Genomic DNA, 15235 nt, shown 5'->3' with positions numbered 1-15235 from the left:
CTTAACACTGTTCTCTAATAAAAGCAAACCATTTCATACCTGTACTTAAACTGAGTGCTTGTCCGTTGGAAGTAATCCACTGCTACCCATCAACCAACCTGAGAAATTCACCAATTCCTCTTTCATAAATAGCACTCCTCAAGAAGGGACAAAGATGACCTTTGGCAGAGAGTTCACATAATCTCATGCTACGCTTTTACTTAAAAGAATTACAAGCTAAAAACCAGCTCTTTCCAAGATTGCTTCTCTGCTGATATGATTTGCACAGAAGTCATCTTTCCAAAAACGCATAGCAAAAACAGATTGCATTTTAGATGGATATAATTTAATCTTATCACTCCCACATCTCTGGAATGGAGGAAAAGAAAGCAGCTGATAGGCAGAAGAACTTTCCCTAATTCCCTTATCTCTTGCTTACTTAGCATATTTGTACTGATGAAACTGAGAAAGCAGCTTTGTCCCTTACTGCACAGCTTACCATAAGAGAGAACCCCCAGCAATAGCTTGCACTATTCAGACACACTTGTATGTCAGAGAATTAACTCCTGTTTTCCTCCTACCACCCATAATCGATCCTACTGCCCTAAGCATGCACTGCAGGAGGCAGGAAATTTCAACAAGAAGAGCAAAAAGCCAACACTGTTTAGCAAAGCTGCTCAGGAAAGATTTGGCAAATATTAAAAAGCAAACATTAAGTGATTGTGAAAGGCTACTGGGGAAACTGAAGCCTGGAGGATCACAGGAAAACACAAAGAACTAGACCAAATAAAGGAAACCAGGCAGAAGCTGCAATCCTCCTACCCCTCTCACACCAACACAGGTCCTTTCCAACTGTTCTCTAGACAAGCTATCCACATTGAACAAACATACTGTAGCAGTATTTCTTCATGTATTTAGTACTACAATGGAAAGCTTTCCAAAACACGGTGATCCCTGAACTCACTAAATGACTAAATGAGTTTTACATTAAATGTAGTCTGAAGTACAAACACATCTGAAAGTGCAGAACTACAGTAAGTTATGTAGCTCCTTTCCCAGAACCTGTTTGCAAGTATCAGATACAACACTGAGCTTCTACATGTGGTTTACATGTTTACTTCAAATAAACTAAATAATTTTAATTTACAAACCTCAATAAGATGTGGAAGGTAAGTCAGCACAACACCTAACATTAACTGAAGAACAGGAGGAGTAATTCAGTATGCCTGAAATAGGGCTATCTCCTGAAATGGAAGTACTGCAATTATTTCATAAATCTTTCTGGAATTGCTTCACAGATTACAGGTGTAATTAATAACAACATTATATTGGAAGGACATTAAGCTTCTAGAGACTTAACTATGTACTTAAAGCATTAAGAGTCCCAGTGGGATGTCTGCCTTCAGATTTCACAGTGTTTAAGTTCATTACAAAATCACTTGGTTTAAATTTTAAGAGGATGCCATCTGTTTTGGATAGATACTATATGCCAGAAATAACATAATACGAGAAAAGAACCAAGAAAGGATATTGAGCAAGACCACGAAAGAAACATCAGAATGTAGCATTAGGTAAAAGCATGGAGCACCTCCTTTCCCACCCTTTGGGAATACTACTGCAACCTGGAAAGCAGAAATTGAAAATAAAAATAAAAAGACTGCAGCAAATGGTGTACTTTGGATGCACACAAACAATATTCAGCTAAACTGATTTTAACATGAAGTCCCCAAGACACAGAATGAAAGAACCAGTGGACAGTCACAGACATAAGTCTGTCATATTAGCTTCCCCCAGTTACTGCTTATTTACATTACATTCCCACAGAGACTTGCTTGTAGGAAACAGTGGTAGCTTTTGTTTTTTTCCAAGTGAAATGATTTGTCAACTTTTATAATTGTTTCTTTCTTCTACACCTTCCTCTAGATCTCATAGAAGATATAAGATATGCTGTAGAATGTAATCTCTCCATGCTGTAAGAAGTAAAATTAAGTTTTCACCCAGGATGATTCCTTTTCTATTCTGATCTACCAGTGAGATCTCCAAAACCATCCGAAAAGTCAAAAGACACAGAAAATGAAGTGCACCCAGCAATCACGCATCCCATTCAAACCCAGTGCAAGTGCTACACTTCCTAGAGTGCTCTTCACAGCCCTGAGGCAACATGCAGCCAAACTAGATCACTGAGGATCAGAAGGAATATGGCAGCTCTCCAACCAAAGGCACATCTCTGCCACCAGGAAATACAGAACTTCCCCTAAACCTGAGATACCTCAGTGCAATCCCCTTCCCCCAGTCTGTGGAACTGATGGACTGCAGTCCTCTGGGTGAACAGAGACTGAGGCCACTCTTCCTCACTCATCTCCATCACCGGTGATCGCTGTTCTCTCAGATGGGAGGCACTGCCCCACCACGTACTGAGCCCTACACCTGTCATCTGCACCTACAGGGCAAGTCTGCTCTGCTGCCATCCCACAGACGACTATTCTAACCACAGTCATAATGCTACAGATAAGGAATAAGATGTGTGATGAATAGAGAGCAAAGCCATTCGTTGAAGCAGCTGTCCTTACATACCAGAAAAACTGAATATCTTACTTAACTTCACTCTAGCTTCAAATTCACTCAAGTTTAAACTTTTCTACTTTCCATGTTACAGCTTAAAACTCACCACCGTTAGCAATTAATTGTAGTCCCATCATTTTGCACGCTGCTATTTTCACCACCAACACACTGCGGATGAAATTCCAAACAGTGACACTAGATTTACACACAGATTTACATGCCAGAACTCCCTGTGCATCAGTGAAGATAAGTTTCTTAAATACTTCTGGCAAGCAGACAAACTCTCAAACCTAATAGTAAAACTAAAGCCACGAGCAAATGCTAGATTATTTTTCAGCATTTGTGAAGGTGCAATTAAGCTGTAGGTGAGAGCACTGTGAATTTGCTGTGACACTGTAAAGCAGTGCTGCTCCTCCTGGGGGAGGAGTTAGTTAGTCCTGTTAGTATCTCCACCTGCTAACTCATGTAACATTGAAGCGCTCTCAAATTATCCTCAGTAAGAATTGCCCTCATTTTACCTTTCATTTTAATTAAACACATTGAAAAGTTCAAAAAAGGGAAAACTGCTATCTCCTGCAAGCACAGAAGACATATTTCCATTTTCATTCACTGATTACTGTCAGCCCAAATGAAATCTTTGAACACCCCCCCCCCCCCCTTATTTTTTTTCCTTTTTGCGAGCACAACAAGCTCACCCCAGAACCACTGGAACTGGAATACATCAGAGATCCATCTCCTACAGCAGTTTGAGCGTTCACCTCTCTGCTACTTGCAAATTACTGCTGCTATCATCAGGAACAACAAAGACCAAAACTTAGCTATGGAAACAGACAGCTGACGAAGAAGAAATACCTGTAATCATAAAAGGACTAATTCTGATCTCTCCTGATAAACATTCAGCTGACTCCAACAGAACACAGCTGTTACACAGAACAGAAAGGGCATGCACGGGGACTCAGAATTTCTCAAGAAGGATTACTTCTTAATATATTCATCTAAAGACAAACTCATGCACATTACATTTCATTTTCTTTTATTTTAAAGGACAAAACTTTAATTGACTCTTCATTCAGAAATTGAATTTCTTATAGCAGAGATGAAAGCGATGCGCAAAAGTAATGGAAAGCCTTCAAAACACCCACAAACCACAGGCAGCTGCTGTCTATAAAGATAAAAGAAGGTGATATTTTCATTACATTTCCCCCATTCATTTGAAAACTTCAGTTTTCTTTGGCTCATAAAATGAAATGGTATATTTACTAACCTGTTCCACTTACTGTGCTTCTGCACTGTGTAAATTCTTATCTTACTTTGATTTCTTCCTCATACAACGCCAATTATGCACATATCCAAACATTTACTCTAAATCTCAGGTTCTATTACAAGTAGAACAATCACCTCAGACGGCGAGGTTAAAACAACCAAGTTTGAGGGTGGGGATGGTGCCTGACTTCTCACTCTCACAAGTTACAATCATATGAGACCCAGAAATATTTCCATTCAACTGCACAGATAAACATGGCTGCATTTGAATAGCACTGGCCAAAAAGACCAGCAGTAGCAGGCAGGCATCACCTCTGTGCCAAAATACCTCCCAAGAATCACTCATGCAATAGTCCAGATCTGCCTTTAACTGGGCATTTTGTATAAATTTAGCCAACCATACTCACTTCAACTCTAACAATTCTCTAGATTCTTCCTAACTTCTTTTATTTCAAATCTAATTTCACTGAAGATTAATGTTGTCTAAGGCAGGCTTTAAGAGTGATGCTATGCATTGTGCATTTGAGATTCTGCAGGAAATCCATAGCACAATTCAGAGTGCATTCCATAGAACAGATATTCTGCAGAAAAATAATCCATCAGGCAAAGGCACAATCACAGTATTCTAGATTGATGCATGGAGAATACAGAAACATAAAACAGGTTATTCTTTCTCAATAAACTTGTGCAGCAAAAGTCTGGGAGCCAACTTTAAGCAAAGTATTAAAGAACAACCACTGTGCACTTCAAAGTCTGCCTGAATTTGCACATAAAATGACCATCTCTATAGGAATGGCCTCACAAGTAAAATCATTCTGAGTAATATAAATATATATGAAATTATCAAAGTAGTAAATATGTCGACTCTTTCACACAGAAACTGAACTCCACATACTGAATAATAGAGGACACTGAATTTCTTCCAAGTTTCACAAGTTTGCATAAAATAAGCAAATAAGCAATGACAACTGCTCTAACTCTGCAGCTATCATGTTAAACGAGCAGAGTGCAGCCAGCAGTAACCTGTGGGTCTCGAGAGCTGTAGGTCACACTGAGATAATACTGCCAAATCTTTGCTATGTTGAGCTGTGAAAACAGATAAAGGAAGAGGCATCCTGTATGACTACTCTGTTGAATTTACTCTGCACTGTAGTACAGCATTTGTCAGCTCACACACCATCCCACAAATACACAGATTTCACTCAGATCTGAAAGCAGTGTAAGTGAACTGCACTTCTGTTACTAATTCCTTCCAAAATCAGGAACAAAATCCACCCAAATAATGGCAGTTCAGTCCCCATACACTAAGCCTGGGTTGAGACAGGGCACCCCATCCCAGTATGACCTGATAAACAAGCTTTAGGTGTTTCTGTATCATCATACTCCCCCACCACTTTTGAGCCAAGCCTCATCAGCTTCAGTTATCTTACCAAATCACTACTCTATTACTTTCGCATCTCAGCTACCACTGAAATCTTGTAGCTGTTCTCAAGGAGCATTATCTCTGAACAAGGAGACCTGCCAGATACATTAGCTTGTGAAAAAGCATTATCAGCCTTGTTTATCCACAAACCAGACAAACCACTCCCTACCAAAACAACCAGACTTCTGTTTCCCTCTCTCTTAGATGTTCCATTGCTTTGTCTCCCTCTGACTGTGTGTGCCATAAGGAACAAACCTTCCCAAAATCTGCAGGCAGGAACACAAGGCTCAACTGATGAGCAAGTCTATCAACTACACAACCAAAGCAAAAACAGACATCCTAGTCTCTGTAAAGGGTAATATGAAGAGGAACAATACCCAACCTTCTGAAAAGTACTTAAATAGCAAGGATCAAAGTCAAAGAACAGCAGAGTTGAGGCCCACTGGAAAACAGAGGTAATACTAAGGCAGATGAATAAAGAATGCAGAAGAAAAGCTTAATGAAGGACATCAACAAAGGAAAATTAAACATAACGATCAAAAGCACAAGCAAGTACACTAACTGGTATAAATTAACAGTGGGGTGGTTTTCAGCACTAAGTAACAGTGAACTAACTACCTGCAAAAAGACTAACACAAAGGCTGCTCATAAGGATGTGTATATGTAACACAGATGCACACAGCAGCAGGGAAGAAAGATGCATGTGCAAACAAAAACCTGCACACATATTGGTACATTCGTAATTACAGAAGGCTGGTCACTGGGAAAAATTAGAACTACTACTGGGATCTTGCCTTTTGTTCTTCCACAGGGAGATGCAAGTTTGCTAGGATCAGTTCACTAAGCAAACCTGACACTGGTAGCTTGACCTTTATATTACAAATCCCCCCACTCCCAACAGATATGAAGTGACAATGTATCAAAATAAAACAGTACAATAGCCCGCATTTCCTCATGGAGCAAGTGATTTCATCAACATCACAATGACCTCTCTGAAGTACCACAACTGTACGCTTGCTACATACGTCATTTTTATAACAGGATGCATTCTAGCTCCTTGCTTCTCATCTTTCAGTAAGATAAATCAGCTCGCTGTTTAAACAGTTTCCTGTCCTTTGGAGGCATGAGTGGATTCCGAGACAGAAAACACAGTATGGGTGGAATTAAGAGTTAGTGGGGAATAACAATAGGAAACAATGCAAGGAAGTTTACTCACATCTCTCTAGGTTCACTTACCAGCATGGAAGTAGAAGAGGCCTATACTAACAAAAACATGCAGCTTTTTTTCAGAAAATAATAACTCATGGCAGGAACTTGAGAACTGTTTTATTTCATTTTAAAACCTTCCTAAAGAATTGCATTCCTCCATCAGTTTTAAACATTTCAAGAAAATGATTCTCTTCTAAATAAGATCAAAAAAAGCTAACATACACAAGTCAAGCAACAAAACGATAGTCAAATAAAACCCAAAAACCCTTATGGAAAATCAAACAAATTTAAGCACGATAGGTGAATTAAAAGTCATACGGCTATAAACATTTATATATTTGAAACAAATCACTGCACAAAAGGTCAGAATACATCATTAAAACACTCAAGGTAAGAACAAGAATTTACTCCTGGATGTCTTCATTGCAACCATCTCCACTCCAATCTTTTGTGCAGGTGGCAAACTACTTCAGTGCTGTAACATAAAAGCTGAGCTGATACAAGTTGAAGAACTGCTCCAAAAGCCTAGTAGGAAAACACATTTACTGCTACACTGGGTATGTGAAACAGTATGAAATGGCTGAAAAGGCTTTTTGCTGTTATCTCTGAAAGAACTATGGTTATATAACTCACATTTACAGTTATGTAATTTAGCAACAGCAAACCATGCCTGATCTACCTGACTGACTTCTGTGATGCAATGACTGACTCTGCAGCCGAGCAAACTGTTTAATTGGACTTCAGCAACGCACACAGCACAGCCTCCCATCATATCGTTGGAGTCTACAGACTCAGAGGAAGAGGACACCAGCCCAGTAGTGGTCAGTGGTGTCACACTGGTGGAAGCAGCTCACAGGAAGAAGAGTATGAATGTCATTTGGAGGAACCTTGGAGAACCGGAGCAGTGGGCCAACAGGAACACTATGAGATTCAACAGAACCACGTACAAAATTCTGCAGCTACAATGGAGCAAGGTCATGCAAGAGCCAAGGCTGGGAACCAGCAAGGTAACTTCTCTACAGAAGAGGATCCTGGTGCTCTGGACAGCAAGATGAACATCAGCCACGTGGCCTTGCAGTGAATGACAGCTGCCACCTGCACACCGGGTGTGTGTCAGCACTACCAGCAATGTTACCCCCTGCCTAGCACCAGCAAGTCTCCCACTGCTGCACTACATCCAGAAATTGTGCAAAAAAAAGAGCAGAAAGCATGCGAGAAAACAGAAGGCCGCTAAGATGGTAACAGCTGCAGCACGTGGCCTATGGGGGAGGCTATGGAAGTCTGTCTTCTTCTGGGAGACAGAAAGCTCAAAAGAATTTAACTACTGTCTTTCACCACTGAAGGTGTAATTGTGTATGGACAAGATGGCAACAGGCTCCATTCAGGATGGCTCAAATGAAGGGTAAAAGGCAGTGGATCCAAATTACTCCAAGGAAATTCCAACTGGTTGCAAAGAAAGCAGTTTCCCAGTGTGCATGGTTACGTGGTGAAAGTGATGCAACAAACAGTTTACGGAAGCACCATGAGACATTTCTGTAAGAAAACAAAATTTGAGAAGCCTTGGCCTAACTTGAGAGTTAGCTTAGTTAGCACTAGGTCAGACTGGTTGGCCTCCAGAACTCCTTTCCAACTTGTATTATTCTGCAGTGACACTAAAGATGTCCCTATCTGCTCTACAATCACATGTATTAAGCTTGACCCAAGAGGCTTTGCAGAACTGCATTTATGTCAGTCCTCAAAGAAACTTCAACATTCAAGCTCAGAAGAGGTGCAAATTCATATTTCAGGTCTTCTAGGGAAACTAAGGGGAAATAATCTGACTACACAAAGAAATGGAATATGTTGTAATGGCTCTTTATACTGTATTCAGAGCAAGAACTGGTACAATAACATGACACCCTGACCAGGCCAGCACTCTCTGCATAAGCCTAGAGCTATTTTAGTTTATCATTTCTGCACATTTTTTTTTATTTTTCCAGATTTGGTACATTACCACTTATTTCTGCATTTCTTCACTGTCAGGAAGGAGCTGTATTGTAGCTTGCGTTAAAGCAAGACATTAAAACTGTGCTTTTTAAGTTGCCTAGCCTGAGGGCAGGGGAAGCACAGAAAGAACTAACAAATGAATTTTTTATCTCATTTGTTTTCCACATTTTATCTTCAACTTTAGAACCAAAGGAAAATTCCATCAAGAAGCAAGTTCTTGCTGAAATAACCAAATAAATGATTTAGAAACATTTTTGCTACTGAAGGCCGGTGACTTTACATCCAGGAAATTTCCTAAGAGTTAAGAAAAGCATTTTAAGGACAAGACAATGGCAAGTTATTTTCATTTCATGCATCTTGCTTCTAGTATCACAGTGCCATGCATTGTTTTCTACCACTCTTAAAGCTGTTCCTACTTTAAAAAAGAAAGATTTCTTTAAAAAAATAATAATAACATAAACAGATCATGATTTTAAAAGAAGTCTTTTAGACCATGAAGTATTAAGAATAACAAACGTCATCTATTCATTCTCCCCAGCTTTTCAAGCCATGCTGATCTTTTACATTCTACAGAAGAACATGTTAGAACGATCCTCGCTGGCTAACCTTGGCCTCACCAAGGAAACTCCACGTTAATACCTTTGTGAAGCCAAGTCAATGAAGGAAGGCAACTCCTTTGGAAAAAAAAATATATATATTCCTAAGACTTAACACAAGATTAAAAAGGGTTGAACCATTAACTTTATATTTCACCTAAGGCTAAATCTTACCATAGCAACTGTTAAGAAACAAAGCTATTCCAAAGTAATCAAGCAATCAATTCTCTGATTCTGTTCACGTATAATAAAAGAAGTTCAGACTGACTCTCGTAAGTGCAGCTCATAATCTTATGAACAATTAAGTGAATGGCTAACCTTGCACAAGAAAATAGTCTCAAGCTTCAAACGGATGAAATTAAGGCTGTGGTTTCACAATCAGGCTTTTCCATGAGGCACTGATAACATAACTTAGGTTACACTAACAACATAACCCAATTTAGCAACATTTTTACTCCAGAACAAGGCATTTAATTACTAAAGACACTCTGGAGAGCCTTACACAGCTGTAGGGCTGCTTTGCACAACCCACCCTCTGTCCCTGCCTCTTATCTCCTCAGCTGTGCTGCCCTGTGCCATTCCCACTGACCTGGACACAACAGGGTGTACCAATGAGCCCTGTCTTGTTAGAAACATGATTGCCAAGAGGAAAGTTACAACTGCCAGCAGTTCCCTGCTCCAGGTTTCCATGCAGCCGTATAAACAGTTGAACAAGCACAAGTGAAACAGTGACACGAGGGCTGCATTAGCCAAGTATGCTGCCAAAAGAAACAAGGGTGAAATTACAGCTTAACCTATACCTTGTGTGCCTGCTCCCAGTTCATTGGGATGAATAAGAACACTGAAACCAACAGAGGCAAGGAGGTACTCAGTGGCTTACAGGAGACATGCTTCCAACCTGTAAGACAAGTGACGCATGCCATGATCATGCTTCTATGTGAACCTTGAAAAAACCATAATAGTTTACTTTACTAGCACCACTACCAAGTAATTTGTTGTTTGTATTTTCACAAGAACTGCTACAGTGATGTCTGGAAGGGCAAGAACACTGCTTTTTAACCCAGGACAGAAGAGAAGCAGTAGCCGTCAGAGCAAGTTATGAAGCAGAGAGAACCTCCCCAACCACAATATTGCACTACTAGAAACAGCAACTCACAGAAAACCACATCAGGTTTCACTTGTCCCTGTTTGCCTCGGTCCTCACACACACACAGGTACTTTGTGGTACTCCAGGAACAGGCTGAGCAAAGCCCACTGTACTTCAGTAGGCCTGCAAATTGTGCCATTATCCCACTTAATCATGTTTGTTTTATTTTTCAAACTGAACTCTGAACTTTGAAACAATCTTAATAAATGTTACTACAGGGTTATGTTTGTGGAATTCATTATCTTCATCCCAAACAATGCATTTCTTACTGTTTGAGATTTCTATTATTTTTGCATAAAATTAATTAAAGAATATTCAACTCATTTCAAATTGATACATTTAGTAGGTTACATATGGTTCTTAGAAACACACTAAGGCTCTTTACATGGATGACCATCATGAAATTTTAACTTTCACTGATTTCCTCTTGATATTTAGATGTATAACATATCAGTGAAAACAGAAGCATGTTAGATGAAATAGAATTCAATAGACAATGGGAAGCAAATCAAATAGCATAGAACAGCATTTCCATGTCATCCTCCAGATTATACTGAACACTTCTGATGCTCATATCTGACACTTTTAAAAAAAACTGATATAACTGAAAGGTTTGAAAATACTAAAAAAATGTTACAGGTCAGGGAAAAAACAAACAAGTAAAAAAACTGAACACACAAAAGGCCAGAATATGAGGCTCCTGATGGCTCCCATTCAGGTTAAGGCAATAGCTTTTAATAATTTTAAGAAAAATCTATTACACAGAGCCCGGAAGCACAACTGTGAGCCCACAATGAAAGAAGTGCTGTCCCAGAGCATCGAGCATCACAGCCATGTATGTCTGCCTTCTATTCAAAACCAAAGTACATTTCATAACTTATTTTTCCTTCAAAACCACTGATTCCAATAATACTAGGAAGAGAGGAAAAACAAAAAAAAAGAAATAAAAATTAAAAAAAAAAAAAAGAACAATCGGTCGGGGAAGCTGGGAGCCAGAACAAAGCGCGGCGCCGGCAGGGCACGCCGCAGCCCGGCACTAGGCCTCGCAAACAAGGAGCCCGGCTGCCACAAAGTGAGCCAAACGCGGCAGCGCGCGCGCAGACAAACCTTCCCGCTTCCTGCCAAATACAGAGTAAACCGGAAGTCACCCCGCGCAGCCCGGCCCGGCCCCGAAGTGGGGTCACCCGGAGCCGCGGGCGGCGAAGCTGGGCCTGGGCTGTCCCCGCGAGGCGTCCTCCGGGGCGTACGGCCTTCCTGGGGCACAGCCCGGCGCCGCTGTGCACAACGCCGGTACGAGCTGCGGATATTACAGAGGTATGCCACAGGTAACATTGAGCAAAACTTTCCATTAAAAAAAAAAATAAACGTCGCCTAAACTGTAGAAAGAGCAGCAGGTTTCCTGTGCTGGGCAGGGTCGGTAACGCCTGGAAGACATCCCTGACCCTGTATGAGAAGAGGCTCCTTATTAGATAAAACTACCAGCAAAGAGAACAAATCCACCCGGAGTCTGCATGCAGCGAGGGCAGCTCGCTCAGCCCAGGACAGCAGCCCAACGACTGACACAGCTCCAAAGCGCCCCGTTCCCCAGCGCAGTGCCCCAGGGCCGCACTTACATGGTCTCTCCCGTCTTGGCAACATGGCAGAGGAACTGGTCTAGAATGGGGCACACCTCCTTCTTCCCCCTCTTCTCAAAATCTGTCGGCGTGAGGATGGCACGAGAAGAATGGAAACAGAAAACAGATAAAAAAAATTATATTAAAAATCGTAACCACCGCTGGAACTATCAGCACGACTCCCTCAGAAACATCGTCCTGCTCCAACAACGCCTCAGCTGATCCCAACAGCTCCTCCAACTTTGCAGCCCTGGGAATCGCCAAGATAATTTCTCGTGGAGAAACGCGCGCACCTGGGCGGCAAAAGTTGGTGCGCGACTTCTGGGAGCGGCGGCCGGGGCCGCTTCCCAGCTTGGGACCGGGCCGGGCCAGCCCGCAGCGGCCGGGACGGGGCGAGCTGAGGCGGAGAAGGGCGAGGGAGCGCCGGGAGGAGCCCCGAGCGAGGGCAGCCCGGGGGCAGCGGGCCCAGGCTCGGCCCTCCCCGTCCCCGCAGCGAACTCCCGGCCGCCCCCGCCCGAGGGACCCCGCGGCCCCCACCCCGAGGAAGGAGCGCTCACCCCGGCCCCGCACCGGGCGGCCCCGCACCTCCCCTCAGCGCGGGGACACCGCTCCCCGCCCCCCGCCGCTCGCCCCGCACCACCTTTCAGCGCCTCCTGCAGCCTCTCGACGTCCATGATCCGCGCCCGCGTCCCCCCGTCGCCCTCCGCGCCGCTCCCCGCCGCCGGCCCCCCCACCCCGCGCAGCAAACGGGCTCCCGGCGCCGCTCGCACAGACACAGCCCGGGCTCAGCAACCTTCCAACATGGCGCCCGGGCCGTCCCCGTGCGCGGCCCCGACAGCCCGCCCTCCTTCCCGCCGGGGGGGCGGTGGCGCGCGGGGGGCGGGGCCGCGCGGGCCCCGAGGGAGGCGGGAAGGGGCGGGAAGGGGCGGTGCGCGCCTCGCCTCAGGCCGGGCGGGCAGCGCTGGGTGCTCGGTGCCGGGCCCTGCGCGAACAGGAGGGAAAACTGCGGCAAATTCCGTGTGTGGGGAACTCTCTCTGATAAACGTGCCGAAACGGGGTGCTTTCTAAAGTGCAGCGCTGGAGCGCTGAGTGAGAGAACTGGCTGTTGGTGCCACGGGCCAACTGTCACCTTTCACGTAACGGTGGACGGTGTTTCCTGCTGGACACAATCCCATGGGAAGTCCCAGCGCGAGGTTCTGGCACTTCTACCTACCTGTTCGTGTCCTCAGGCAGCATCAGTAACCGTTAAGCAAATACCTAAAGGGACAGAGACACGTCTGAACTCCTAGAAAGAAAATAAACACACAGCAGGAGATGGCATTGAAACCGTTAGTGAATTTAGCTGCCGGTTTTCTCCTGGTCACTTTGCTCATCACAGAGATATGATGGAAGAATCAGCAACGGCAGCACAAGGGAGAAGACAAATACTGTGTGGTGTTTCTCTGCAGAGCCAACAAGGACAGCCAGACCAACTTAGCCTGGCTCCTGTGCCCGCTCAGCCCTGCCATGCCTCCCTGCTGTACACTCGCCTTTCTGGCACAGAAACCTGCCAGCTGAAACAAGGCAGACAGCAATACACTCCCTAGAGTTGTAAGAACACTGTCCCTCAAAACATCAGTCAATACTTCACACGGTGAACAAGTGATAAATCTCTTCAACACAGACAAGCTGTGTATTGGGCTGATACACCAACAACAGAACAGGACAATACAATTCAGGTTACAGGCTACCATATGTACTCTTCCTTGAGGTTAACTTTATTATTTTTAAAAAGGTACCAAAGTCCAACTAAAGCAACAAAACTAATAGCCTACCTTTGCGACCTTAAGCACAACAGAGGAGTGGAGAACGTACCTTTCCTAGAACACAGTTTCTCTGACCTAGCTTCCACACCCCAGCAGTAATTTCTCCCAGGCACCACATGAGCTCACCTCCACTGCACAACTTGCTCTTTGCAATAGTTTCTGGAGGTCGTCACATACTCTCCATCCCACCAGTCAAAATGAGCCTGGAGAGGCATAAACATACATTAAAGTTTCAGTTTTACAGTTCATTACATCTTCGGATCCTTGCACACACTGCCAAGCCAGAAAATATCTACTTTCTTTAAGTCCTCTTTTACATACTAATTGATAAAGAATGTGTACAAAAATCTATACAAACTTTCCCTTTACACAAAAAAAGTATTTCAAGGAGACAGCAATCTTTCATTTTTTCGAAGTGTCATTGCCCAGCTCATATAAAATAGTAAATCCAAACTCCCCATGTTTTTCAGCCCTATCTTGCCTCCTCCCTCTTCTGCAAAAAGATAATAATTTCAAAGTATATACTTCCAAAAGCTTTTGGTTTTCTATAGGAAAGGAATTTTCATTGAAATAGACTGTTTCGTTTTTTGTTTTGTTTTCAGAATGCATTTTAGGATGAAACTGAGGGTAGAGCAGCCTTGCATGTTTCAAAACCCACATCCCCTCAGCAAACTGAAAAAAAGTGTTTCCATTCACAGCAATTTGTCTCTCTCTTCTATTTTCAGGGGATAAACATTTAAATACAATCCTAGAATACAAAAAGCTTGTATGGAGTTTCATCATTGATATGTTGTGTGATCTCAAGCAAATGAATTAGGCAATAACACCTGAGTGTCTTTAATAACAAAACAGAAATGATAACTACTCCTCTTTGGAAGGTATTTGGCACACCTAGTAATAGAAACACACACAGATCATTTTGTTTAAATCCCCACGCTACCTAGGGAGTATTTAGTGTGGAACTATAATGAAAAAACTCATCATGTTAGGAAAGAAAAAGAGGCATTTTTAAACACTTAACGAAAGCATGAGAAATTGTTTTCCAATGCAGATTTTTCTCTTCTTGCAATAAATTTACATAAAGCCTATTTTAGATTTGCATTTTGGATTTCTTTTAAACTTCTGCAAAGCACTCTTTGAGAGTTTTCAGAGAGAGCAGGACGGGGTCCAATATGTTAACAAGATGAATCCACTTCTGCCTGATGCAACTGAACAATTCTTTTTTCACTTGATCTCACACTTGAGAAGTTCAGCTCAAGCACTGATTTGATAAGAATTGTGTTCATTTTCATCAGCACTGAAGGAAAATGTAACATACAAGTTATATAGCATAATATACTTCTACATTCTCCTCTTCCTGCAGTATCAGCAGAAATTAGAACAAGCTAGAAACCAAGTGAGAGCAATCCAATCACATCACACTCCACAGACAAAACAAACAAACAAAACACCTCTAATATTGCCAGTTCTGATGGATCTGCAAGAGATTAACTTTGCACTACCCAAAAATGGTCTTCCTTCCTGTATGTCCCATTCCTTCCTTTGTATCAATCCAGTTGAAAACGATTCCTTTTATGGGGCTAGCTCTCACCGCTATCAGCCACTCTCATGCCGGGCAGGGGAAGCAGCAGCAGGATGTGGAGAAGAGGAGG

General features: G+C 42.8%; 1 protein-coding gene across 1 annotated transcript in view; it reads right to left on the bottom strand.

Annotated features, from left to right (window-relative positions):
- The window catches only part of PPP4R2 (protein phosphatase 4 regulatory subunit 2), a 51014-nt gene extending 38398 nt beyond the window's left edge, over positions 1-12616 (bottom strand). The window contains exons 1-2 of the mRNA XM_031605761.2: positions 12419-12616; positions 11779-11860 (exon numbers count right to left, since the gene is read on the bottom strand). Coding sequence (XP_031461621.1) covers positions 11779-11860; positions 12419-12452 — 116 coding nt within the window. The 5' untranslated portion in view covers positions 12453-12616. The remainder of the gene's footprint in view (positions 1-11778; positions 11861-12418) is intronic.
- Positions 12617-15235: the final 2619 nt, after the last annotated feature.

The sequence above is a fragment of the Phasianus colchicus genome, chromosome 11, assembly GCF_987193195.1.
Source record: "Phasianus colchicus chromosome 11, bPhaCol1.hap1.1, whole genome shotgun sequence".
Lineage (NCBI taxonomy): Eukaryota > Metazoa > Chordata > Aves > Galliformes > Phasianidae > Phasianus > Phasianus colchicus.
This window is presented reverse-complemented; position numbering and strand designations above follow the sequence as displayed.